The sequence below is a fragment of the Rhinoderma darwinii genome, chromosome 5 (assembly GCF_050947455.1).
Source record: "Rhinoderma darwinii isolate aRhiDar2 chromosome 5, aRhiDar2.hap1, whole genome shotgun sequence".
In the NCBI taxonomy this organism is placed as follows: Eukaryota; Metazoa; Chordata; class Amphibia; order Anura; family Rhinodermatidae; genus Rhinoderma; species Rhinoderma darwinii.
Window position 1 is genome coordinate 249,163,326 of NC_134691.1, and position 25,401 is coordinate 249,188,726.

General features: G+C 43.3%; 1 protein-coding gene across 1 annotated transcript in view; it reads left to right on the forward strand.

Moving 5' to 3' along the window:
• The window catches only part of CDK13 (cyclin dependent kinase 13), a 172,570-nt gene that overhangs the window by 118,492 nt on the left and 28,677 nt on the right, over positions 1-25,401 (forward strand). Inside the window, exons 10-11 of the mRNA XM_075827037.1 lie at positions 13,053-13,169; positions 14,078-14,209. Of these exons, the coding sequence (XP_075683152.1) occupies positions 13,053-13,169; positions 14,078-14,209 (249 nt within the window). The remainder of the gene's footprint in view (positions 1-13,052; positions 13,170-14,077; positions 14,210-25,401) is intronic.

A 25,401-nucleotide genomic window follows, 5' to 3' on the forward strand; every position in this document is an offset into this window, starting at 1 on the left:
AAGTTTGTGTGCATGAGGCCTTAGTCATATGCTATTGTAGATAACTTTGTCTATTGTATAGATGTGTTCATAAATTATTTGTACTTCAAGGCTATGTACATCTTTATTAAAAATAAAAAAAATAAATGTATCAGTGTGTGTTTGTGCAACTTTCTAAAATTTTTTTTAAATTAAAAATGTTTACTTTTTGAGATACAGCTGCTTTGCATCCTGTATAGTGAGCAGCTGTATTTAGTTTCAATAGTTTTTTTATTAAACCGTTTTTGTGAAATAATAGACTCGCAGTCTCAACTTTTGAAAATCAATAATACGATTGAGCAGAATATTAGACCAACATGGCCTGCAGTGAAACTCACATTACATGTCTGTTATGACGTCAAAACTCCTTCCAAATATAAGGCATATAAAAGTAGTTACTGCTAACATAAGTAACTATCATTGACATCACATTGCTTTATAGAGTACCATGACATGGCCTCTAAAAAAAAAAAAAAAAGGGGGAAAACATTCAATAACAAAGAGGAGGAGGGGGGAGGAAAGGTGTAGGATAGAAGGGGATCGTATCCTTCTCTATGTGTTTCACGAAAGTGTGCGATTCCTCCATGGGGCCCAAATGGCATCAAATTTGTCTAATGTACCAGCTAGAAGATGTGTAAGGCGGTGATTGATTATTATCCATGAGATCTTATCAATCAAAGTATCCATAGACAATGTGGATGATCGCCAAGCTCTAGCTATAGTTATTTTAGCTGCCAGAAATACATATCGAACAAATTTACATGTGGGTATACAGACTTCCGGAATAGGACCACCCAACAGTGCCGTAATTACATCAATGGGGGGTTTAACTTGGACCACCGTGTTAATAAGCTGGTATACCTGATTCCAAAAGGCGGCAACTATTGGGCATTCCCATAGTATATGCATCAGTGTGCCCTCCGCACCACACTGCCTAAAGCAGTGCGAGTCTACAGACGGATTAAATCAAGCTATACGAGTGGGGACCATATACCATCTCATTCATACCTTGTAACCCGCTTCAACCAAGGATGTATTAATAGATAATTTCGAGGTCATACATGCCATCTCCCTCCACTGCTCCAATTCCACTCCCGTGCCTAAATCGTGTTCCCAACAGGTCATGTAAGGGAGTCTACCCTCCGGAGTGACCAAATCGGAATATATCATGGATATTTTATGTCGTAGACCAGAGAGCCAGCAAAGCCTTTCAAAAGTGGTCGTCCTGCTTGGATTTCCAATCCAATAAGAAATGGTGTATCCGTAAATATCTAAAGTGCTTCGACGGGGGCATCGAGTGTGATTCCTTAAAGTATTCCAAAGTTCTGATGATCGTTTCTAGCGGAAACCTAGCACATGCGGTCGTTTCTATTTGTGTCCATTGAGGGCGGTATGGTCTCGCATAAATATCTGTAAACTGTGCCAGACGCGCTGCATAGTAGTAATGCTGAATATTGGGAACCCCCAGATCCCCCGCAACTTTAGGCGTAAAAGTCTGTCTCTGTATTCTCGGGCTTTTAGAACCCCAAATAAATTACATAATAAGCGCTTGGATTTTTCTAAGCGACTTCTGTGGGACCACGATTGGGAGTGTGCGGAAATAATACAGCAATCTGGGCAAAATCGTCATTTTAATGGAGGCAATACAACCAAACCATGAAAGATTAAGAGTAGACCATCTAGCAAGATCTGCAGCTATTTGTTTAAAAAGTGGAGGGAAATAGTCTTCGTAGAGGGACTCTATTGTGGGTATCAGTTTGATGCCCAAATATGTCAATCTACGTGCATTCCAATTAAAATCATTAAGTTGTAGGAGCTTTACTACCCTATCTGGTAATGTGAGATTCATTGCCACTGACTTGGTATGATTGATTGACCTTAAGCCCAGACAGCCTGCCAAATTGATCAAGGATGTGAAAAAGATTCGGCAAGGATGTAAGAGGTGTTGACATAAAGAGCAGATTGTCCTCTGCAAACAAAGCACATTTATGTTCTATTCCCCCCACCTGTACTCCCCTAATGTCGGGAGAATTTCGTATGAGATTGGCCAATGGCTCAATAGCCAGCGCAAACAGGGAGGGCGACAGCGGGCAACCCTGACCCGTTCCTCTGCATATTGGAAAAGCTCCCAACATATATCCTCTAGAATTTATTTTTGCTGTAGGTAAAGAATATAAGATCTTAAGAATAGACAAAAAGCTGGAGCCAAAATCCATCCTATCAAGGACATAAAACAAGTATTCCCAGGATAACGAGTCAAAGGCTTTCTGAAGGTCAAGACTTAATAACATACTTTGACGTCCAGGAGTTCCATCCCAACCCGAGCGAACTGCTGAGATAATATCCACCGCCCTTCTCGTCTGGTCCTCCGCCTGGCGGAAGGGTATAAAACCTGCTTGATCTTTATGTATATATGAAGGGAGGAAAGAATTCAATCTAACCGCCAGAATTTTTGTCATAATCTTAAGATCCACATCGAGAAGGGATATCGGGCGGTAATTGGCCTGATCTGTATGATCCTTATGAGGTTTGGGAATGAGATGTATGTAAGCTAAATTTGAGAAAGGAGGCAAACTGTTACCTCCCCGATAGGCATTAAATAACTCAACCATGTGTGGGGCCAAGACCTCCCTAAAGTGTTTATAGTAACCTGAAGAAACCCCATCTGGCCCCGGGGCTTTGTGAGCCTTAGATTTTTAATAACATCCAACACTTCTTCCAAACTAAATTCAGCATCCAATACCTCTCTATCCCCTTGGGAAAGTTTAGTAGGAATAGCTGTTTCCAGCAAGACTTTAGCCTTATTTGTATCAAATTTGAATGGTGCCGAGTATAGTGTGGAATAAAAATCATGAAAGGCTTTCTAAACCTTTGTTGGGTTCTGTGAAAGAGATCCATCCGCCAAGCGTAATTTCGGTGGTGTGGAGGTGTTAAATCTAGGTGTAAGGCGTCTTGAGAGTAATGTCCCCGGTTTATCCCCCTGTGCAAAAAACTTATGTTGTGACCATCACAGACTCTTATCCGCCCAGCTCGTCAGACATAAATTCAGTTCAGTTCGGGCTTCCACAAGTTTAGCTTTGATAGCTGCCGATGGGTCCCTTTTAAATTGCCCGGACAAGTCCGCAAACTGCCTTTCCTTCAATGCTAATGTCTCCTTCAACCTTCTCTTATTACGCGAGGCGATCTGGATGAACTTTCCCCTAATTACGGCCTTATGAGCCGCCCAGTTGGACATAATCGAAGTGTCGGGGGTCTTATTAATCAAGAAATGTGTGTCCAATTCCTGCTGGATTTCTTTGACTATCTCCTGATCCGATAGTAGTGACGCATTCAATCTCCAGGAGGAGATAGGAGGTCTCCCACATAAATCTGATAGCCTAACCACTAGCAGATCATGATCAGACCATGGGGTAGCCAAAATTCTAGCGTCCGTGACCTTAGGGAGCAAACGAGTGGAAAGCAGAACATGATCAATGCGAGAGTGAATATTATGGGCCGCGGAGAAGTACGTATAATCCTTTGTTGTGGGATTAAGATCCCGCCAGACATCTGACCTGACTGAGTGAAAAAATCCCGCTACCTGAATGCTGGTTGGCGTAGGCGGAATATATCGTACCCGGGATGCCTGAGACTTATCCAAGCTTGTCCAAGGCAATATTAGAATCCCCTCCCATAAATATCGGACCTTCTATTGATGATTGGAGTTTGCGCCACATGCACTGGAAGAACGCCTGTTGATTAGTATTCGGAGCATAGTAGTTAATAAAGGTTATCGGAGAGTCATGTAACAGACCTGTGACCAAAATGTACCTGCCATCCGGGTCAGATATAGTCTTATGAGATGTAAACGGGACCGCCCGAGCCAGCCATGTGCCCACCCCCCTGTGCTTAGTAGAGGCACTAGCTAAAAAAAATTGTGAGTAGTGTTTATGAAAATACGATGGAGCAGAGGAGGTAGAGAAATGTGTTTCCTGTAAGAATAGGATATCAACATGAGTAGATTTATAGTATAAAAATGCTTTTCGACGTTTGATCGGGGAATTAAGGCACGTTGTGTGTGAGTAAACTGTAGGTTTTAGTAGATTCCGGGACCGCCATCATAGAGCAGAAGGTATAACCATGTGCTGATTGGGAACCAGTCATAGTGACGAAGGTCAAAACTAGCAGAGGGGGAGGGAGAGGGAATAGGAAACAGAATAAAAATAGAACAGACACAGAATATTAGGAATACTGAACATAGTCTACCGACTAAGCAGTCAAGAAGGACTGCAAAATGGGGGCAGCAGACCATCGAGAAGCCAAAGCATATCCATAAACACATATATAGACATTTGGACCCGTAACATGTACCATCCCTGAGCACATTAGGTGGAAAATCTTTCCCATACACCCCGCTATGCCTCTTGTATATCCCCCCCCCCCCCTGTATCCCTCATACCACCCTTTATCCGGGACCAAGTGGGAGCAATAACAAGGAAGATAGGTAAACACATGTTAATAATATGCTTTCAGATACCAATAGTGAACATCGCATCCTTAGCTGAGCATATACATATGGCTGGAGCACCAACTCACTGCGACCCCAGGATAACCGGTTCCTTTCTCGTAATGTCCGGGCCAAACTATAAACAAGGTCCGATAATATGTGTGAAAGTCGGACAACTCCAGAACGAACTCAACAAATGGAATGGAATCGAGGTTCCCATCCATCTAGGAACTGCAACGGGCTCCAACAAGAAAGCATCAGGTTTAGGCACAACATCGGTGTTTTCAGAAGACATTATGATTCGTAATGAAGATAAATGGAAAAATGAATGAAGCTATCTGCGGCCTTCCACCCATCATGGGGGATTCGGTTGTTGACGACGAGAGTACACCCTCTGTTCCCGAGGCCCATCTTGACGACCTCCCTGCGTGCGCAAAATAGGTGACAACGGAGGTTCCTGCATAGGTAAACGAGAAGAGCTGGATGTGTCCGGCGACGGTAGGATATTTAAGTCCCTCAGAAGATCTTCCCCTTCCTGTAGCGTAGAGAAACCATATTGCCTATTGTTGCGCATAAAGAGGAGACTAAATGGGAATGCCCACCGATACGGAATAGCATGGGCGGAGTATCCGCCTTTTTTGTATGGTTTGGGGAGCCAAATCCGCAAATATCTGTATCCTGGTGTTACAAATGGTGATCACCGGAAGTTTCCGAGCTTTTTCCATCACTTTCTCCTTAACCGAATAATAGTGGAGTTTCACTGTTATATCTCTGGCAAGTCCATCCCGCCTAATGGCCGTCAATGCTCTGTGGGCCCGGTCAATTTCCATATGAGATTCCGAAATTTCGGGTATCGGGGTAGTAAGTAGCATACGCACCACCGCCTGCACATCTGTTTGAGATTCCGGGACCCCTCTGATCCTGAAGTTATAACGTCGGGATCTGTTTTCCAGGTCCTCAATTCTGATATTCGCCACATCCAATTGCCCCTGCAGGTCTTCCATAAATCTGGTGTTATGGTTAACCCTGGTCGTGATGGAGGTCATTTTGGTTTCTATAGCCTGCATGTGAGCTCCTACTTTATGAAGGTCCTGATGGACTGCAGCAATTTTGGAGCTGATTTCTCCCATCTGAGCTTGCATGGCTCGTGATATGCACGAGAAAATGGCGTCTTCTGACAGGGCAGGGTTACTGACCGGCGGCATGAGTGGGTGCTGTACCATGTGAGCAGGCAATGGCTGCGGTATTCCCAGGTCCGGGATCGGGCCCTCTACCTGCACGTCCTTCTGTGCCTGCAATGGTGACTCACTGCCGTGCTCCCTCAGGAGCACAGGATACTCCTGCGATAGCGCCGATGTGCCGGGCTGTGTCTGTGCCTTTGTCTCCTGCTGCAGGCCTTGCTCCGCCATGTTCGGCGCCGCCATCAGCATGTCCGCCACGGATCGTTGTGCCTGGGTTTGCTTACCCAGTCTGCCGCTCCCTCTGGCCATAGATGGATGCCCGAGCATCTAAGGTATTTCCCCTGCCTCTCTAAGGGGTCCGATGCCTGCTGATAGCGGTATGTATGCTGGGTTGCCTTCGCGAGGTGCGGAGCCTGGCTAGAACACGTCCGAGCAGCTGTATTTAGCGCTGAAACCTGTATCGGTCAGGTCAACGGCACTATCTATTTGCGTGACAGCAGGTCATGCGTGTCTCGAACGCAGAATCGAGCTGTGACCGTTCATAACTTAGATGTGATCGATAACCGGTAAATCCTGCGTGTCAAAGACACGCAGGACCCGTTGACCTGATGGATGCAGGTCTCAGGGCAAGATATAGCTGCTCTTTATACAAGATACAAAGCAGCTGTATCTCAAAGTAAAAATCATTTTTAATAAGCTATTTAGAAAGGTTTTTTTGGGACTATCCACCTAAAAAAGGTACTTCCTGTTTTCTAAAGGTCGCTTGTCTCTTACATATTACATGGTTAGTACGGTTGAAAAAGACGTGTCCAAGTTCAACTAACTTCGCTTGGACCATATCTACGTTCAGACAATTCAGTATATTAATTGATGTATTAACAGCACTGGCACCGGCTACATCTGCTGCTCTTTCTTCTGTTGTCTATACAGAGCTAAAGAACCCATTTAGTAACTCTGCCTTCTCTTGATCCCCTGTGACCAGCTCCCCATTACCACTATCTAGGGGTCCTATATATTCAGACCTTTTTTGCATTTACATACTTTGCTTTAGAGTTTAGGACAGAATAATAAATATAGTCAATATAGCAACACTAAACGCACACATCAGGCTCTGTGTGCACCTGCTCAGTTTTTGGTGGAGGGGGCTGTACTCTAATCACTTTCTGGGGACTAAGGGCCAGTTCACACATTGCGTAAATACTGCGGATTTTCTGCAACGGAATTAGTTGGGGAAAATCCGCAGGAAATGCAGTAGCAGCAAAGTGGATGAGGCGAAACAAATCTCATTCACACGCTGCGTAAATACTGGGTGGAAAACCGCTGAAATTGACCTGCGTTGCGGAATTTTATGCAGCATGTCAATTGTCTTTACGTAAACGCTGCTTTTATGTTGTGGGATTTCCCCATTGAATTCAATGGGGATGTAAATACCGCATCAAATGCCAGTTCCTTTTTTTGCGGCGGATTATATTAAACTTACCTAGGACTCTGTGTTTCATCCTCCTGGGATGAGGCTGCAGCGGTCTCTTGGGATGAGACGTCATCCTAGGAGGCCGGCCTGCAAACAAGCGCTGAAGTTTTTTGCAGCAGACTTTCCGGGGCGAAAAACTGCACCACAGTTGGGTGCGCTCTTTTGCCCGGAATTCCCTGAAGTGCACAGGGTGGATGCGCCTTGTGCTATTACGTAGTGTATCCACCCTGTGTGAACTTCTGTCATTTGACTCCCATTCATTTTAACTGCTAAAAAGCACACAAAACTTTCTGCATTTTCTATACAGATGCTTTTCTTTCAAAATGATTTTGTTTTGTCTTAATATTTGAAGAGCTATAACTATTTTTTTTTTTTTTTCTGCCGATGCAGTTGTATTAGGGGTTTTTATATTTTTATTTTTTTTCATATTGCAGACTACTTTGTCGTTTTTTATTGCCAACATTTTGGAGTACATGCAACCTTTTTTTATCACATTATTTTATTAAAGAGGCTCTGTCACCAGATTATAAGAGCCCTATCTCCTACATAATCTGATCGGCGCTGGAATGTAGATAACAGCAGTGGTTTTTATTTTTAAAAACGATCATTTTTGAGCAATTTTAGATTTAGTTTCTTAGTGCCCAACTACGCGTGTTTTTACTTTTGACCAAGTGGGTGTTGTAAAGAAGTGTGAGGCTGACCAATCAGTGACCAATCAGTCTCATACACTTCTCATTGTTCCAGCCCAGCTTCTTTCACTGCACAATCTCACTGTGATGTGGATCATGCTGGGCTGGAACAATGAGAAGTGAATGTCACTGATTGGTCAGCCTCATACACTTCTTTACAACACCCACTTGGTCAAAAGTAAAAACACGCCCAGTTGGGCATTAAGAAACTAAATCTAAAATTGCTCATAACTTGCTCAAAAATGATCGTTTTTCGAAATAAAAACCACTGCTGTGTTCTACATTCCAGCGCCGATCAGATTATGTAGGAGAGAGGGCACTTATAATCTGGTGACAGAGCCTCTTTAAGGCAGGACACTGAAAACCGCGATTCTGGCATTTTTTTAAAAAAATGTTTACGACGTTCGCCGAACGGGTTTGAGTCGTTAGGGAATCGGCGATACCAAATATGTGTAACTTTTTTTTTTTTTTTTTTTTCCTAATGCATTTGGTAAGGGGAAAAAGTTGTTTTTTTATTTTATTTTTTTCCTAGCAAGCATTAACTAGAGGCAGACCTGGGGGCCTTAATTAGGCCCTTGGCTGCCATAGAAGACACTGACGCCCTGCGATCTTACGCAGGGTGCTGGGGAGGTGAAAGCCAGCTGCAACCCTCTCCAAAACCACTTAAATGCGGCGCTCACTATTGAGCACCACGTCTGAGGAGTTAAACGAGCGAGATCGCTACTTATTTTGAACGTGCCCATTCGAGCAGGTCTGCTCCCAGCCCTCAGCGTACTGTGGTAGCTGAGACTTGGGAGATTTAACAGCTCCCTGCTTTTTATATATTCTCATGCAGCTCTGTAAAAAGGCTACTGCATCAGAATAAAGGCCGTTAGTGGCCACCTTTTAAAACAAAAATAATTAAACACAATAGATCTCTTCTACATACTTAGGCTTCGTTCGTATCTGCATCAGGGTTCCGTTCAGGCATTCCGTCGGAGCTATCCGTCCGAGTGGAAACCATAGGTTTCCGTTTGTCTCCGTTGTGCAAGGGTTCCGTTGTTTTGACAGAATGAATAGCGCAGCAGACCACTGTTTTCTGTCAAAACAGAACCCTTGCACAATGGAGACAAACGGAAACCATTTGCACCGGATCAGTCACCATTGGAATCAATGGTGGTGGAAACGTGTAGTTTTGGTTGGTTTGTCAGGGTTCCGCTCTCATGGAAAGCTCCGACGGAACCCCCGAACGGAGCCCTGACGCAGATGTGAACGAAGCCTTAGGCTCTGTGCGCGTCACGTTTTGGCCCTACGCTAGCGTGTAAATTGGGATGCATCACTGGTATACCTTTAATATATACGTCAAGAGCCTTTCATGATGGATACATTAAACGAATAGGATTATAGTCTATGGTCGACGTATGCGTTAAATGGAAGCCTAAGGACTTGTCCACACACACCGGAATTGCTGCAAAAAATACTGCTGAAAGTCAAAGACTTTCCACTGCCTCAAAAACGCACCACTTCTCGCGGTTTTTACGGCAGAAAATGGTGCGTAAATTGCTGCGTTTTTCCAAATGTTAGGAGATGGAGACATCTCCTCTGAAAAAAGCAGCAACTCTGCACACTTTCGTAGCAGGAATTGACATGCTGCGGTCCAAAAAATACGCACCGCAGGTTAATTTTGGCTCTGAAATTTTACGCAGCATGTGGATGAAATTGCATAAATCTCATCCACTTTGCTGCTACTGTATTCTGCCGCGTTTTTTCTGTCCGGCATTCCGTTCGGAAAAAATGTGGCAATTACGCAGTGTGTGTACGAGCCCTATTGTGTGTGTGTGTGTGTGTGTGTGTGTGTGTGTGTGTGTGTGTATATATATATATATATATATATATGTATATACCGTTAATGAAAACCCAAAATTTAGTGTCTCCGAAAATTAAAATATGAAATAAGCCCAATTTCAAAAGAGATTATTAATACCAAAATGAGGGCCTACTGAGAAGTACGTACTGCATATGCACTCCATACCTTTTGCATGAATTACTGCATCAATGCGGCGTGGCATGAAGACTATCAGCCTGTGGCACTGCTGAGGTGTTATGGAAGCCCATGTTGTTTAGATAGCGGCCTTCAGCTCGTCTGCATTGTTAGGTCTGGTCTCTGATTCCCTATGGGGTTTAGGTCAGACGAGTTTGCTGGCCAATCAAGCAGTGATACAGTTGTTATTAAATCAGGTACTTTTGGCAGTGTGGGCAGGTGCCAAGTCCTGCTGGAAAATGAAATCAGCATTTCCATAAAGCTTGTCAGCAGAGGGAAGCATGAAGTGCTCTAAAATTTTCAGGTAGACGCCTGTGCTGACACTGGACTTGATATAACACAGTGGATCAACACCAGCAGATGACATGGCTCCCCAAACCATCACTGGACCACAAGCAACTTGGATTGATGCCTCTCCACTCTTCCTCCAGACTCTGGGACCTTGATTTCCAAATGAAATGCAAAATTTACTTTCATCTGAAAACAGGACTTTGGACCACTGAGCAACGGTGTTGGTAGGGATGTCACGATACCAGAATTTGGACTTCGATACCGATACTTCGTTTAGTATTACGATTTCGATACCAATTTCGATACTTAGTAACAGTAATAAAAAAAAATTCTTCCGTTTTCTGATGCGAGGCGCGACGGTGTGATGAATTTTGAACGCGCCTCACATTAATAGTAATTAATCCCATCATGTTTCTCAGTCATAATGGGTTAATGTGCGAGGTACATGATGGGGTTAATTACTATTAATGTGAGGAACATGGAGGTTAAATTCATCGCACCTCGCGCCTCACATTACTAAGTGAATGAAAGCCGTGTTTATTTCATTTTTTTTACAGCGTACACATCATAAATGATGCAAAAATTTGTTCTGCGTGCAATTACTGAATGTGTATATTTTATGTATTGAGACTTATTTTAATGTTTAGTGTAAAAAAGGTGAATGTGTATTTTTTTTTAAATTTAACAATACTTTGTTTTTACTTTTATTTTTAAACTCTAATGTACTGACATATATCAGATATGTGCCAGTACATTAGCCTGTGGACGGATAGCACACAGGCAGTTGTTAGGACATACTTGGGTATGTCCTAACAACATGAAATATGGTAAGACAGCCCTGGGGTCCGTCAATAGACCCTGGGCTGTCTGCCCATATATGGTATGGCCCTCGATCGCGTCACAGGAATTCCCTGTGACGCGATCCAGGGGCATCCCCCCCCCCCCTTCTCATTTTCTCCTGAATGCTGCAGTCAGCTGTGATCGCAGCATTCAGGGGAATAACGGCGGAGATGAGAGGTTTCTCTGATCGCCGCCGTTATAGAGCGGGGCTGCGGCTGTGTAATACAACTATTGCCCCGCTCCTGACAGGAAGTGCGTGCGCGGTCAGCATGAGGAGGTGCGGCCGGCGCTGCACTAATGAGCAGCGGTTCAGGCACACGAGACAGAACATGGGGGTGTTTTGTAGTGCGCCCGTCATGTTCTGTCTTCAGCGCCGCCGCTCATTAGTGCAGCTCCGGCCGCATCGCATCATCCTGACCCCGCAAACTTATCATGACTCAGGAGCGGGGCTGTGGCTGAATTACACAGCCGCAGCCGCGCTCCCATACATTCATGTATTACTATACTGAGCTGTGCCGCTGCGCAGCTCAGTATCGAAATACAGGAAATAGCGGTATCGAACCGTTTAGGGATGCACAGTATCGAAACCGTATCGAAGTTTCGATGCACCGTGCATCCCTATGTGTTGGTCCACTGTTTTATATCAAGTCCAGAGTCAATGCAGCCGTCTAGCAAGAAATTTTAGAGCACTTCATGCTTCCCTCTGCTGACTAGCTTTATGGAGATGCTGATTTCATTTTCCAGCAGGACTTGACCCTCCTTTTTAATAGTTTCTAATGCAATTGTATGTCGCTTCAGCCCTATATTGGCTCCCAACATACCTTCTCATCTTATATATTTTGTTACTTTCATTAATATTGGGTATCTTTGGTAGGCACACAACAGGATTTGAGGCATTCACCATCCCCATAATACTGCGCATGTGCCTCTGCACAACTCTCCCTGCCGCTGCCTGAGCCTGGAAAATTGTTTTAACCTTGCATGCTCCTCTTTCTCAACACTATATGATGTGAGAAAGCCGAGTTACGACTCTAGCTGGAGAGCCCCTAGTGGATTCATCTGTCACTAGGTTCTTTCCTACATCACGCTAGACTGCACATGTGTCCTCCAGCGAGGGACGTGCAGAGTGGCATAGATAGCAAACAGCAGGGGGCCCCATATAAGGGATTCAATAGTCATATCTAAAGATTCATACTGATTTTGTTCATTTTAAATGGCAAATTCAATTTTGTGAATGACCTCATTTTAGGCCCAGTTGTTGTTGTAGGGCAACCCCTTTGACATCAGTCACAGTCCCACGCAGGAGGGCGCAAAAGTGGATTGCTCGGGTATTCAAGCGGAGTTTGCCTGTTTGCATTAAAGAAACGGTCACCTTCGGAACACTATAATCAACATATAGAAAGACGCTGATTCTGAATCTGTAATGTTTCTTTCTACTCATTTTCATGCCCACGCTTTGAGTCTTCAAACAGGTAGTGCGCTACATTCTGATGTATAGAGAGGACTCCTAAGCTCAGTAAAATGATGGAGAGGACTCCTAGGACCAGTCATCGGCATGCAGTGCACGGCCCGCTTTTGGGCTTACAGTGGGGAAATGCAAGCGAGTAGAAAGATACAACTTACAGATTCGTAATCCTAGTTATTAATTGATTTATCCTAGTTATGGTTGTTTTTTTGGAGCTGATAGTCCTTTTTAAGTGCTTCTACAGAATATTATTTCATTTGTATTTCCCATTATGTGCCGAACTGAATTACGGAATGCAGATTTTAATTACATTGCAGGGTTGTGTTTCTAGCTTTGTGTTGGTTAGGCTTCGGCTCTAGTTAGACTGGCTAATGTAAAGCTTTACTGATAATAATCAGAGTAGACCTAGTCTTATACATTAATAAACCTATTGAAAAGGTAGTTATATACTGTATCCTAAAGTTGCAGAATATAGGACTGTGGCTTGATCTGTTCTTCTGTCCTTTCATTATCCTAGATCGATGTTTGGTTGTAATTCAAAATTGCATACGTTCTTACCCTTTTTTGTATTTCTCCGCTTCTCTCCATAAGCCGTATGTGTGGAAGCCCCTGTCCTGCTGTCTGGCCTGATGTGATAAAGTTACCATATTTCAACACCATGAAACCAAAGAAGCAATATCGTCGAAAACTCAGAGAAGAGTTTGCTTTGTAAGCATAACTTAGCAGATTTCAAAACATTTGTTACAGACCTTGAAAAGTCCTCAAATACTGTCAAAGGAATTCTCCAGGCCTTCTATATTGATGACCTATCCTTTTGGATAGGTCATCAATATCCGATCAATGTGAGTCTGACAACCGGCATCTCCACCGATCAGCTGTCTGCAACGACAATTGAGGCCTCTTTATAATTTACCAGGCACTGCAGAATGGGACCGGAATTGCAATCCCAGGCACCGCAGCTACGGAAGTCACAGCACTGTGCCTGGTAAACTATGAAAAAGCTGTGGCATTGGTCGCCGTGGCCCCTTCAGTCAGCTAATCGATGGGGGCGCCGGGAGTGGGACCTCCACTGATCTATTATTAATCGTCTCCTTCCACCTCTAGCAGCTGAAAATCTAGTCCCTTCTTACTTTACAATCCATCTTTATAATTCTAACAAGATGAGGAGACTTCTAAGCTTTACTTTCATGCTACTACAGAGGCTCTGCTCCTTCACAGACAAGCAAAAAACGATTAATATTGCCAACTCTGAAATGAACAGGAGACAATAATGCAGAGATCTGGCTGTTGGGAAAGTGACTGGGCATTTGTGTCGACCAGCACTCTGCTTATTAGCTGGTCTTTTGTGTACCCCTTGAACACCAGGTGGCGCCATACTGTCTAAGTAAATGTAATCACTACACTGGATCATTTTTAGGAGTTGAAATACAAAATGTTTTTAGAATTTGGTGCTTTATTTAAACATAATATTCTTCATGGGATAACTCCTTTTAATTATGTTAAGTGAATTTTTATATTTGATTTCTAGTATATGTCCTAGTTAAAGACTAACTAAACTAATTACAATACAATGGAAATACAGTCTATTTATTATAATTAAGTTATTTATTTTGCAGCATACCCACTGCAGCATTAGATTTGTTTGATCATATGCTAGCGCTGGATCCCAGCAAACGATGTACAGCTGAACAGGCTATGCAGTGCGAGTTCCTTCGGGAAGTGGACCCATCAAAAATGGCGCCGCCCGAGTAAGTAATGCTTCGCGCACCAACTTTTTTTAATGTTTTAAACATCTCTAGTCTAAATTTTAAGAAAAAAAACTAACTGCCGCACAGCAAAAAGTTATATCTGGTGCTCACCAATGGACTTTGGCAAATTGTCTAAAATAAAAGTCAGTCCTCCAGACTTGCATGAAAAACAGTGTGTCCTTTATTCACTTATAATGTGCAACATTTCAGCTCTCTCAATAGTCTTTTTCAAGCAGTTAATAGTTGTGTACAGAGTGGGTATATAAACCCTATCCCAATACATAATCAATTACATAAAATTAATTGTATGAAAATACATAGTAAACGTGTATTATTTACATCAGTGTGCATTATAAAATACAATAATAAGCAAATATGAATATTTGCCAAATATCTAAGTGTATAACCATCAGTAATAGACAAGTAATGCAATAATTAATCCCAATGATGACAGAAGTGCAGCATAATGAGTTAATCAATATTTACCCAACACAGAAGAATAAATGCAACATGCTTTTATTAATCCACTTTGTCCTGCATTGCTAGCTGCACATGTCAGGAACTCAAATACCGTTAATCCCGGATTTGTAAAGACCCTTCGGGAGGAAGTGGTTCTCCTCCACTGGAACACTCCCTCTTTCATTTGATTTTTGAGGCAGTTCAATTTGCCCAGTTCCACTCCAGGTGTAATGATGGGGGTAGGGAAACGGACAAGTGAGCCCTAATCTACCCGCCACTCTGTCCCTGCCTACTTGCAACGACCCGCCCTAGGCGACGGGCTAGAACTGGGCGGCGGTCCCTACGCTCAGTAAGTGCACGAGACACAGACAAGGGTACACAAAGCTAAGGGAAATGGGGCAGTTGCCCACGGCAACACCGCGTGCAACAAGAGTGGTGAACGAGCCGAGTCAAACCAGGAGTGTACGAGGTACCAAACGCAGAGCAGGAGAGTAGTCAGTAAGCCAGGGTCAGTATGGAGCAGGATCAAATAGTAGAAGCTGTAGCTGGGCCAGGAAATCACATGAGAAGAATCGCAAGCAAAGGAGGAACAGGAAAGGCAGGTATAAATAGACAGAGGGTGGGAGCTAGCTCAGTCTGGCCAGGCTGCGATAGGCTCTCCCACTCCTAAGCCTGCCATCCTGAGTGGTGGAAGATGGAGTCAGTCTCAGAGACATAGACTCATGTGCAGACTGATTATCTATGGGTGTATACACAGAAGTTGTGCCTGGCAGATCCTTTACACCAGGCCTCTCAATGGAGCTATTCTTTCACGTTGGGACAAGTTTTCGACTTCTCTGGACAAATTGATTCTCCTACCCTCTTGGATTCATCAGTAGTTGTGCTGGTGGGAGACTTCGTCGGTCATCACGCTCTATGAAACCAGGCCCCCCCTTCGCATCATCTCAGCGGATGCCAGTCTGTCCGGGTTGGGCACAGTCCTCGGCCTCCACACAGTCCAGGGCACCTGGTCAATGAAGGAGTCTTGTTAAAAAAAAACAAAAACAATCTTCTGGATCGAAGGGCAATCTTCCTGGCTCTTTCCCATTAAACGCTCCTTCGCCGGGGTCACCTACCTCAATCACCAGAGTGGCACCAGGAGTCTATCGGTTCAGTGAGGGGTTCTCTCAGATTCTTCTATGGGCAGATAGTCACGTTCCAGCTTTGTCAGCGGTCCACATACTAGAAGTGGACAATTGGGCCGCAGATTTCCTAAGTCGAGAGGAGCTGGAACCAGGAGAGTAGTTGTCTTCCTTTGCGAGAAGTGGGGCACACCTGACGTGGATCTCTTTGCATCACGGCTCAACCACAAGTTCCTAACACGTGTGGGCCAGAGCATGGGATACCAGGGACATTGCGGTCAACGCTCTGGTCACTCCTTCCTGCATCTATTTCCTCCCCTTCCGCTACTACTCACAGTACTAAAGAGGAAAGGCGTTCCTGCAATCTTGGTGGCGCCAGTCTTGCCTCGTCGGGCCTGATACTCTGATCTTCTCTACTACCTGCTCGCGGACACGCATTAGCGTATTCCCGCTCGACGTGGCCGTTTTTTCCAAGTTCCGCTCTTCCACCCCGCTTAGCTTGTGTGTTTAACGGTGTGGCTGTTGAAGCCAAGGTCTCTGAAACAGTTATTCAGACCATGCATAAGGCCAGGAATAATCAGTCTGCAATTCCTTTTCTGTTCCTGAGGGGCCACGCGAAGGATCGACTGCATCAAAGACCACTATTGCGCATTGGTTACGGTCTGTGATCTCTGAATCTCATCAGTCAAAGAGCGAAGTTCCTCCGATTCGTGTCACTTCTCATTCTAAGGGTATGTTCACACCGCCTATTTTCTGCCATTTCGGGCTGTAAACGGCCGAAAAATCTGAAGCAGAATGCATTTTCATCTGCCCATTGATTTCATAGGGAAAAACTGCGTTCTGTTCCGATGGGCCGTTTTTTTACGCAGCAGTTTTAAAAACGGCCGCGTAAAAGAAGTGCAGGTCAATTCTTGGGACGTTTTTGGAGCCGTTTTTCATACTCTATTGAAAACCGCTCCAAAAACAACATTTGTCATTTAAAAATAACATAAATGAGAAAATTAGATTTTTGTACTCGTTACATAGTTACGAAGTTACATAGGTTGAAAAAAAGACATAGGTCCATCTGGTTCAACCTTTCTCAATAAATTACCCGTCATTCAATGCCTGATTAACTATAACCCTCAATGCCATGCCATTCGTAAATAAATTTCATAGCTTGACCACTCAAATATAGAAGAGGCTTCTTTACAGTTAATGTCTGAAACGTCTTTCTTCCACACGCAATCGGTGTCCCCTGGTCATTTGTAGAGTCCTTGGAAGGAACAGATCATGTGCTGGTTCTCTGTATTGACCACACATATACTTATACATATTAATAAGATCCCCTCTTATGACGTCCTTTTTTTCCAAGCTGAACAAGCCAAATTTTTCATCCCATTTAATAAACTCGTTGCCCGCCGTGAACCCTCTGCAGTTCTCCTCTGTCCTTTTTACAATGTGGAGCCCAAAACTAAATTCCATATTCTAGATGTGGCCTTACAAGGGAGGTGGTAATGGTTTTTATCTCTTTATACAACCTAAAATCCTACTTGCAGCTGCTGACTAACATTGAGTGCTTCTGCTTAGCTTATTTGTTACCAGAATACCCAGGTCCTTTTCCTGGTCAGTTATCCCCAGTTTTATTCCGTTTAACGTATATGGTTTAATACTATTATTGTGTCCTAGGTGCATTACTTTACGTTTATCGACATTAAATTTCATCTGTCATGTTTTTGCCCATGCCGCCAATTTATCTAGGTCTTCCTGTAATATTTTAGTCAATCTGAGTTTTAAAGAGGCTCTGTCACCACATTATAAGTGCCCTATCTCCTACATAAGGAGATCGGCGCTATAGTGTAGATGACAGCAGTGCTTTTTTATTTTATAAAACTATCTATTTTCACCAATTTATTAGCGATTTTAGATTTATGCTAATGAGTTGCTTAATGCCCAACTCGGCGTATTTTTACTTTAGACCAAGTGGGCGTTGTACAGAGGAGTGTATGACGCTGACTCATGCACCCCTCTCCATTCATTGTCAGCGCATTGAGATTCTGCTAGATCCTTATGTGCTGTCTTATACTAACACATTAACAATACTGAAGTGTTTAGACAGTGAATAGACATTCCACGGGATGTCTATTCACAATGGCTGCACTTCGTTACTCTGTCTGTGGTAGTCACAGCAGAGGAAGCGTAATCTCGCGAGATTACGCGGTAAATGACAGGTTACAGCAAGATTACACTTTGCTCTGCTGTAACTACCATAGAAACAGTAACGAAGTGCAGAGATTGTGAATAGACATCCCGTAGAATGTCTATTCACTGTCTAAACACTTCAGTATTTTTAATGTGTTAGTGTAAGACAGCACATACTGATCTAAAAGGATCCCTATGCGCGGTCTAAATGAATGGAGAGGAGTGCATGGCGCTGATTGGTCTAAAGTAAAAAATACGCCCACTTGGGCATTAAGCAACTCATTAGCATAAATCTAAAATCGCTAATACAGTGGTGAAAACAGATCGTTTTATTAAATAAAAAGCATTACTCTCACCTACATTATAGCGCCGATCTCCTTATGTAGGAGATAGGGCACTTATAATGTGGTGATAGTCTCTTTAAGGATCCTACAAAGTTTTGTATAGTCAGCAAAAATGGACACCTGCTATCAATCCCAAGGTCATTAATAAGAGATTAAAAATAATTGGGCCTAACATCGATCCTTGTGGTACCCCGCTGCTGACTTCAACCCATTTTGAGTAAGTTACATTTATAACGACTTTGTTTTCTGTCCCTTAAAGAGGCTCTGTCACCAGATTTTCAAACCCCTATCTTGTATTGCAGCAGATCGGCGTTGCAATGTAGATTACAGTAACGTTTTTTTTGGTTTTTTTTTCAAAAACGAGCATTTTTGGCCAAGTTATGAGCATTTTTATATTTATGCAAATGAGCCTTTCTTAACCCCTTAAGGTCGCAGCCTAGTTTGGGCCTTAAGGCTCAGAGCCCATTTTTTTAAATCTGACATATTTCACTTTGTGGTAATAACGTCAGAATGCTTAAACCTATCCAAGCGATTCTGAGATTGTTTTCTCGTGAGACATTGGGCTTTATGTTAGTGGTAAAATTTGGTCGATATATTCAGTGTTTATTTGTGAAAAATTGCAAAATTTAGAGAAAAATTTGAAAAAATAGCATTTTTCCGAATTTAAATGCATGTGCTTGTAAAACAGATGGTTATACCAGCCAAAATAGTTACTAGTTCACACTTCCCATATGTCTACTTTAGATTGGCATCGTTTTTAGAGCATTATTTTATTTTTCTTGGACGTTACAAGGCTTAGAACATAAACTGCAATTTCTCATATTTTTAAGAAAATTTAAAAAGCCTTTTTTTTAAGGTACCAGTTCAGTTCTGAAGGGGCTTTGAGGGGCCTATGTATTAGAAACCCCCATAAAACACCCCATCTTAAAAACTAGACCCCTCAAAGTATTCAAAATAGCATTTAGAAAGTTTTTTTTAACCCTTCAGGCATTTCACAGGAATTAAAGCAAAGTGGAGGTGAAATTTGCAAATTTCCTTTTTCTTGCTGAATTTCAATTTTATTCTATTTTTTTTCTGTAACAAAGAAGGTTTTACCAGAGAAACACTACTAAATATGTATTGTCCAGATTCTGCAGTTTTTAGAAATGTCCCACATGTGGCTCTACTGCGCTCGTGGACTAAAACACAAGCCCTAGAAGCAAGGAAGCACCTAGTGCATTTTGGTGCTTCTTTTTTATTAGCATATATTTTAGGCAGCATGCCAGGTTTGGAGAGGTGTTGAGGTGCCAAAACAGTAGGAATCCCTCAAAACTGACCCCATTTTGGAAACTGCACCCCTCAAGGAATTCATTTATGGTTGTTACCATTTTGACCCCGTAGTTTTTTCACAGCGCGTATTTGAATTGGGCTGTGAAATTAAAAGAATGACAATTTTTCCAATAAGATGTCATTTTTGATCAGAATTTCTTATTTTCACAGGGAACAAAATACCCCATTTGTGGTGATGTGTTCTTAGGAGTCCAGATTTTGCTGGATTGGTTTTCGGGTGCCATGTCGCATTTGCAGAGCCTCAGAGGTATCAAAGCAATGGAAACCCACCAAAAGTCACCCCATTTTGGAAACTACACCCCTCAAGGAATTTATTTATGGGTGTTGTGACCATTTAGACCCCACAGTTTTTTCACAGAATTTATTTGAATTGGGCTGTGAATTAAAAAAAAATGTTATTTTTTCCAATAAGAGGTAGTTTTGGCTCTAAATTTCTTATTTTCACAAGGAATAAAATACCCCATTTTGTTGCCCAATTTGTCCTCAGTGTGGCAATACCCTATTTGTGGTGATAAGCTGCCGTTTGGGCCCATAGGAGGGCTCAGAAGGAAAGGACCACCATGTGGCCTACTGGGAATTTTCTGGTGCGAAGTCATGTGTGCAGAAGCCCCTGAGGTATCAGTACAGTTGAAACCCCCGAGAAGTGACCCCGTTTTAAAAACGACACCCCTTAAGGAATTCATCTAGCGGTGTAGTGAGCATTTTGACCCCACAGGTATTGTGTAAAAGATAATGCGCAACAGATGGTGCAGAGTGAGATTTGCAATTTTCTATATATATGCCATGTCAGTGTCCGATATATTGTGCCCAGCATGTGCCACCGGAGACATACACCCCATAAACTGTAATGTGGGTTCTCCCGGGTACGGCAATACCCTACATGTGGCTGTTATTAGCTGCCTAGGCACACGGCAGGGCTCAGAAGGAAAGGACCACCATTTGGTCTACTGGAGCTTTTCTGGTGCTATGTCTTGTACGCAGAAGCCCCTAAGGTACCGGTACAGTTGAAACCCCCGAGAAGTGACCCTGTTTTAAAATCTACACCCCTTAAGTCATTCATCTAGAGGTGTAGTGAGCATTTTGACCCCACAGTTATTGTGTAAAAGATAATGCGCAACAGATGGTGCAGAGTGAAATTTGCAATTTTCTATACATATATGCCAATTCAGTGTCCGATATAGTGTGCCCAGCATGCGCCACCGGAAATATACACCTCATAAACTGTAATGTGGGTTCTCCTGGGTACGGCAATACCCTACATGTGGCTATTAGCTGCCTGGGCACGCAGCAGGGCTCAGAGGGGAAAGATGAGGAGGGGTAAGCTGTGCGAAGTGGATCAGAGCGAGTAAAACTGGGGTAAATTAAAAATAAAGGGATGTATGATAAATTTGAAAACACTCTTTCATACAGAGCTCTGGTTTTTCGGGACAAGCGTCACATTGATATATTGTGTCCCTCCTTATCCCCCTCTTATAGCAGACTTTTGCACCTCTTTTGACTTTTTCCCTTCTTGCCAGTTTGGGGAACTTCTCCTGGAAAGTGTTGTCCTGGTACGATGCGTGTGGCCTCGCTTCCAGAAGTACTGTAGGGCTTCAGGACTTGATCTGACAAGTCCACCCCTCCCATCTACCTATTGTAGTCCAGGATGGAGTCTGGTTTGGGGGTCTCTGTACTGGTACCTCGTACAGGTACATGGGTACTGGTGTGGCATCTCCCTTGTCTTGTACTTGACACACAATATGTTGCTGCTAGAATGTGCCCTGCTCTCTCCCCTTCTTGTTTGCCCAAGCAGAGTCTTAGGGAGGCCTCTCAGATTTCTTCTAGCAGTGCCGCATGCCGCAGGACTTCTGGAAGCGAGGCAGTTGAAGAGTGGGACGCTGGTATAAAAATTATCCATGTAGAGGTGGTAACCCTGGTCCAGCAGTGGGTGCACCAAATCCCACACAATTTTTGTATTAACTCCCAGTAAGGGGGGGCATTCTGGGGGCTGAATACTGGTGTCCTTCCCTTCATATATCCTAAATTTGTAGGTATACCCTGATGCACTCTCGCACAGCTTATACATCTTCACGCCATACCTTGCCCTCCTACCCGGCAGGTACTGGTGGAATTGAACCCTCCCTTTAAAATGTACCAAGGACTCATCAATAGAAATACACTTCTTGGGGCTGTATGCTTGGGAAAACCGGGCACTGAAACGGTCTAATAGGGGTCTCCGTTTATACAAACGGTCAAAACTGGGGTCATTTCGGGGTGGGCACGGCTCATTATGAGTATAATGTAAGAAGCGAAGTATTGCCTCATTTTTATTTTATTTTTTAGTTTCCAGCTCCGTTCTGAAGTTGCTTTGAGGGGCCCATATATTAGACACCCTTATCAAACACCCCATTTCAGAAACTAGACCCCTCAAAGTATTCACAACAGCATTTAGAAAGTTTATTAACCCTTTAGATGTTTCACAGGAATTTAGAGCAAAGTAGAGGTGAAATTTAATTTAATTTATTAGGCACCATGTCCGGTTTGAAGAGGTCTTGTGGTGCTAAAACAGTGGAGACCCCCCAAAAGTGACCCCTTTTTGGAAACTAGAGACCTTGAGGAATCCATTGTAGTTTTCTTGGGGAGCATGCGGCTTTTTGATCAGTTTTTATTCTATTTTTAAGAGGCGTGGTGACTAAAAAACTGGAATTTGACTATTGTTTTTTATTATACTTTTTTTTACAGCGTTCACCGTGCGCTACAAATGACATATTCACTTTATTCTGTGGGGCGATATGATTATGGAGATACCCTATGTTTATAGTTTTATTTTATGTCTTATGGCGTTTGCACAATAAAATACATTTTGTAAAGTATAATTTACTTTTTGTGTTACCTTATTCTAAGAGCCATAACTGTTTTATTTCTCCATCAGGAAAGTCGTGCGAGGACTTATTTTTTGCGTAACGAACTGTAGTTAACTCAGGTCAGTACTATTACTGAGCTGAGCGTGAACGATGCGCTCAGCAGGACGTAATAGTACTGACCTGAGTGCGAAGGGGTTAAGTACAACTGGGCGTGTATTGTGTGTGTACATCTGGGTGTGTTTACTTGTTTTACGAAGCTGGGCGTTGTGAATGGAAGTGTATGATGCTGACGAATCAGCATCATCCACTTCTCATTGTCACCACCCAGCTTCTGGCAGTTCAGACACACAGCGTGTTCTCGAGAGATCACGCTGTGACGTCACTTCCTGCCCCAGGTCCTGCATCGTGTCGGACGAGCGAGGACACATCGGCACCAGGCGACAGAGGCTACAGTTGATTCTGCAGCAGCATCGGCGTTTGCAGGTAAGTCGATGTAGCCTCTGTCGCCTGATGCCGATGTGTCCTCGCTCGTCCGACACGATGCAGGACCTGGGGCAGGAAGTGACGTCACAGCATGATCTCTGGAGAACACGCTGTGTGTCTGTGCACTGCCAGAAGCTGGGTGTTAACGAAGAGAAGTGGATGATGCTGATTCGTCAGCATTCTACACTTCCATTCACAACGCCCAGCTAATAAAACAAGTAAAAACGCCCAGATGTACACACACAATACACGCCCACTTGGACATAACTTTAAACACGCCCAGTTGTACTTAAGAAAGGCTCATTTGCATAAATATAAAAATTGTCATAACTTGGCCAAAAATGCTCGTTTTTGAAAAAAAAAAAGTTACTATAATCTACATTGCAGCGCCGATCTGCTGCAATACGAGATAGGGGTTTGAAAATCTGGTGACAGAGCCTCTTTAACCAATTCTTTACCCACTTGCATACACCCCCCTCCCCCCAGTCCCTGTAGCTTCAGAACAAGACTTGTGTGGAACAGTATCAAATGCTTTTGCAAACTCCAAATAAATCACATCAGCCGCATGACCAACAATCAGATTTGCACTTACCGCCTCATGGAAACTGAGCATGTTAGTTAGGCACAACCTGTTTTTCATGAATCCATGCTGGTTATCAGTTATTACACTTTTCTCTGCTAAATACTTTTGTAGTTCATCTCTTCGAATACCCTCAAATACTTTACATACCACAGATGTCAAACTTACTGGACGGTAGTTACTCGGTTTCACCTTTTTACCCTTCTTAAATATTGGTAAAACATCAGCTGTCCTTCAATCTAGTGGCACTGATCCTGTTACAAGAGAGTCTAAGAAGATGAGATACAATGGTCTGTACAATACTGAGCTTAATTCTCTTAATACTTGTGGATGAATGCCGTCTGGGCCAGGGGATTTATCCATATTTAATTTCCTCAGACGTAGCCGTACTTCCCTCTGTGTTAAGCTGGTAGGACTAGGTGGGGAACCTTTATCACCGTCCACCTGAATATCTGGTACTGGCAGCTCATCAGTGAACACAGAGGAAAAGTATGTGTTTAATATCTCAGCCCTCACTTTGTCCTCTACAATTATTCCCATGGTCATCTTTAACTTCTTCCCCACTTTTGTCGTAAGTATACGTCATGGAAAGCCAGTGCTTCCCGCAAAATGTTGTATACTTACGACAAATGCATGGCACCGGTTGAGAAGCTGAGTGGGTGCCATCATCCCCGGATGTCAGCTGTATCTTAGAGGACATCCTGCTGTAATGGCGGACACCGAAGTTAGCTTTGGTCCCCGCCATTAACCCCTTAAAGAGGCTATGTTACCACATTATAAGTGCCCTATCTCCTACATTAGATCGGCGCTATAATGTAGGTGACAGCAGTGCTTTTTATTTAGAAAAACGATCTATTTTTACCACGTTGGGAGCGATTTTAGCTTTATGCTAATTACTTTCTTAATGTACAGAGGAGTGTATAATGTGGTGACAGTCTCTTTAAATTCAGCCGTCAAAAGTGATCGCCGGGTTGTCGGCGGCTGCAATGGCAACCGGAGGCCTACTACTGGCCTCCCAGTGTGCCTAGCGGAGAGCTTCCAGCCCCCGCCCGGAGGCGTGGCCTGAGGCTTCCGTAGCCACCGGCAGGATGCCGCCGGCTCAGCAGCTGAGCCGGCGTCCTCAGCGGTGGATGTCAGCTGTATGTTACAGCTGACATCCACCTGTAGCGGCAGGAACCGGAGCTAGCTCCGATCCCTGCCATTAACCCCTTAGATGCAGCGCTCAGATGCGATAGCTGCATCTTTGTGGTTAGCGGATCGGCAGCTGTGCCTTGCAATCGCACGGCTGCCGACTGCTATTGTGGCAACAATAACAATGGCCTCCTGTCTGCCGTTACGGAAGCCGATTAGGCCCCACCCAGGGTCGAAGCCTAATCGGCTTGCTGTCAGTGAATGACTGACAGATCTAATACATTGCACTACATATTAGAAAAACAATCTGACAGTTGGACCTTCAAGTCCCCTAGTGGGACTAAAGAAAAGTGAAAAGAAAAGTTGAAAAAAATATAATAAAAGTTTCAAGTAATAAAATAAAACACAATCGCCCTTTTTCCCTTATCAAGTCCTTTTATTATTGAAAAAAATAAAAAAACCATACATATTTGGTATTGCCGCGACCGTAACAGACTAAACTATAAAAATATTCCACGTGGTGAATGGCGTAAAAAAAATGTAACAAACAATGGCAGAATTTTGTTTTTCTCGTCCCTTTTTGCCCTACATAAATTGAAATAAAAAGTGATCAAAAAGTCACATGTATCCAAAAATGGTATCTATAAAAACTATAGCTAGCCTCGCAAAAAACAAGCCCTCATACAGCTCCGTGACGAAAAAATTCAAAAGTTATGGTTCT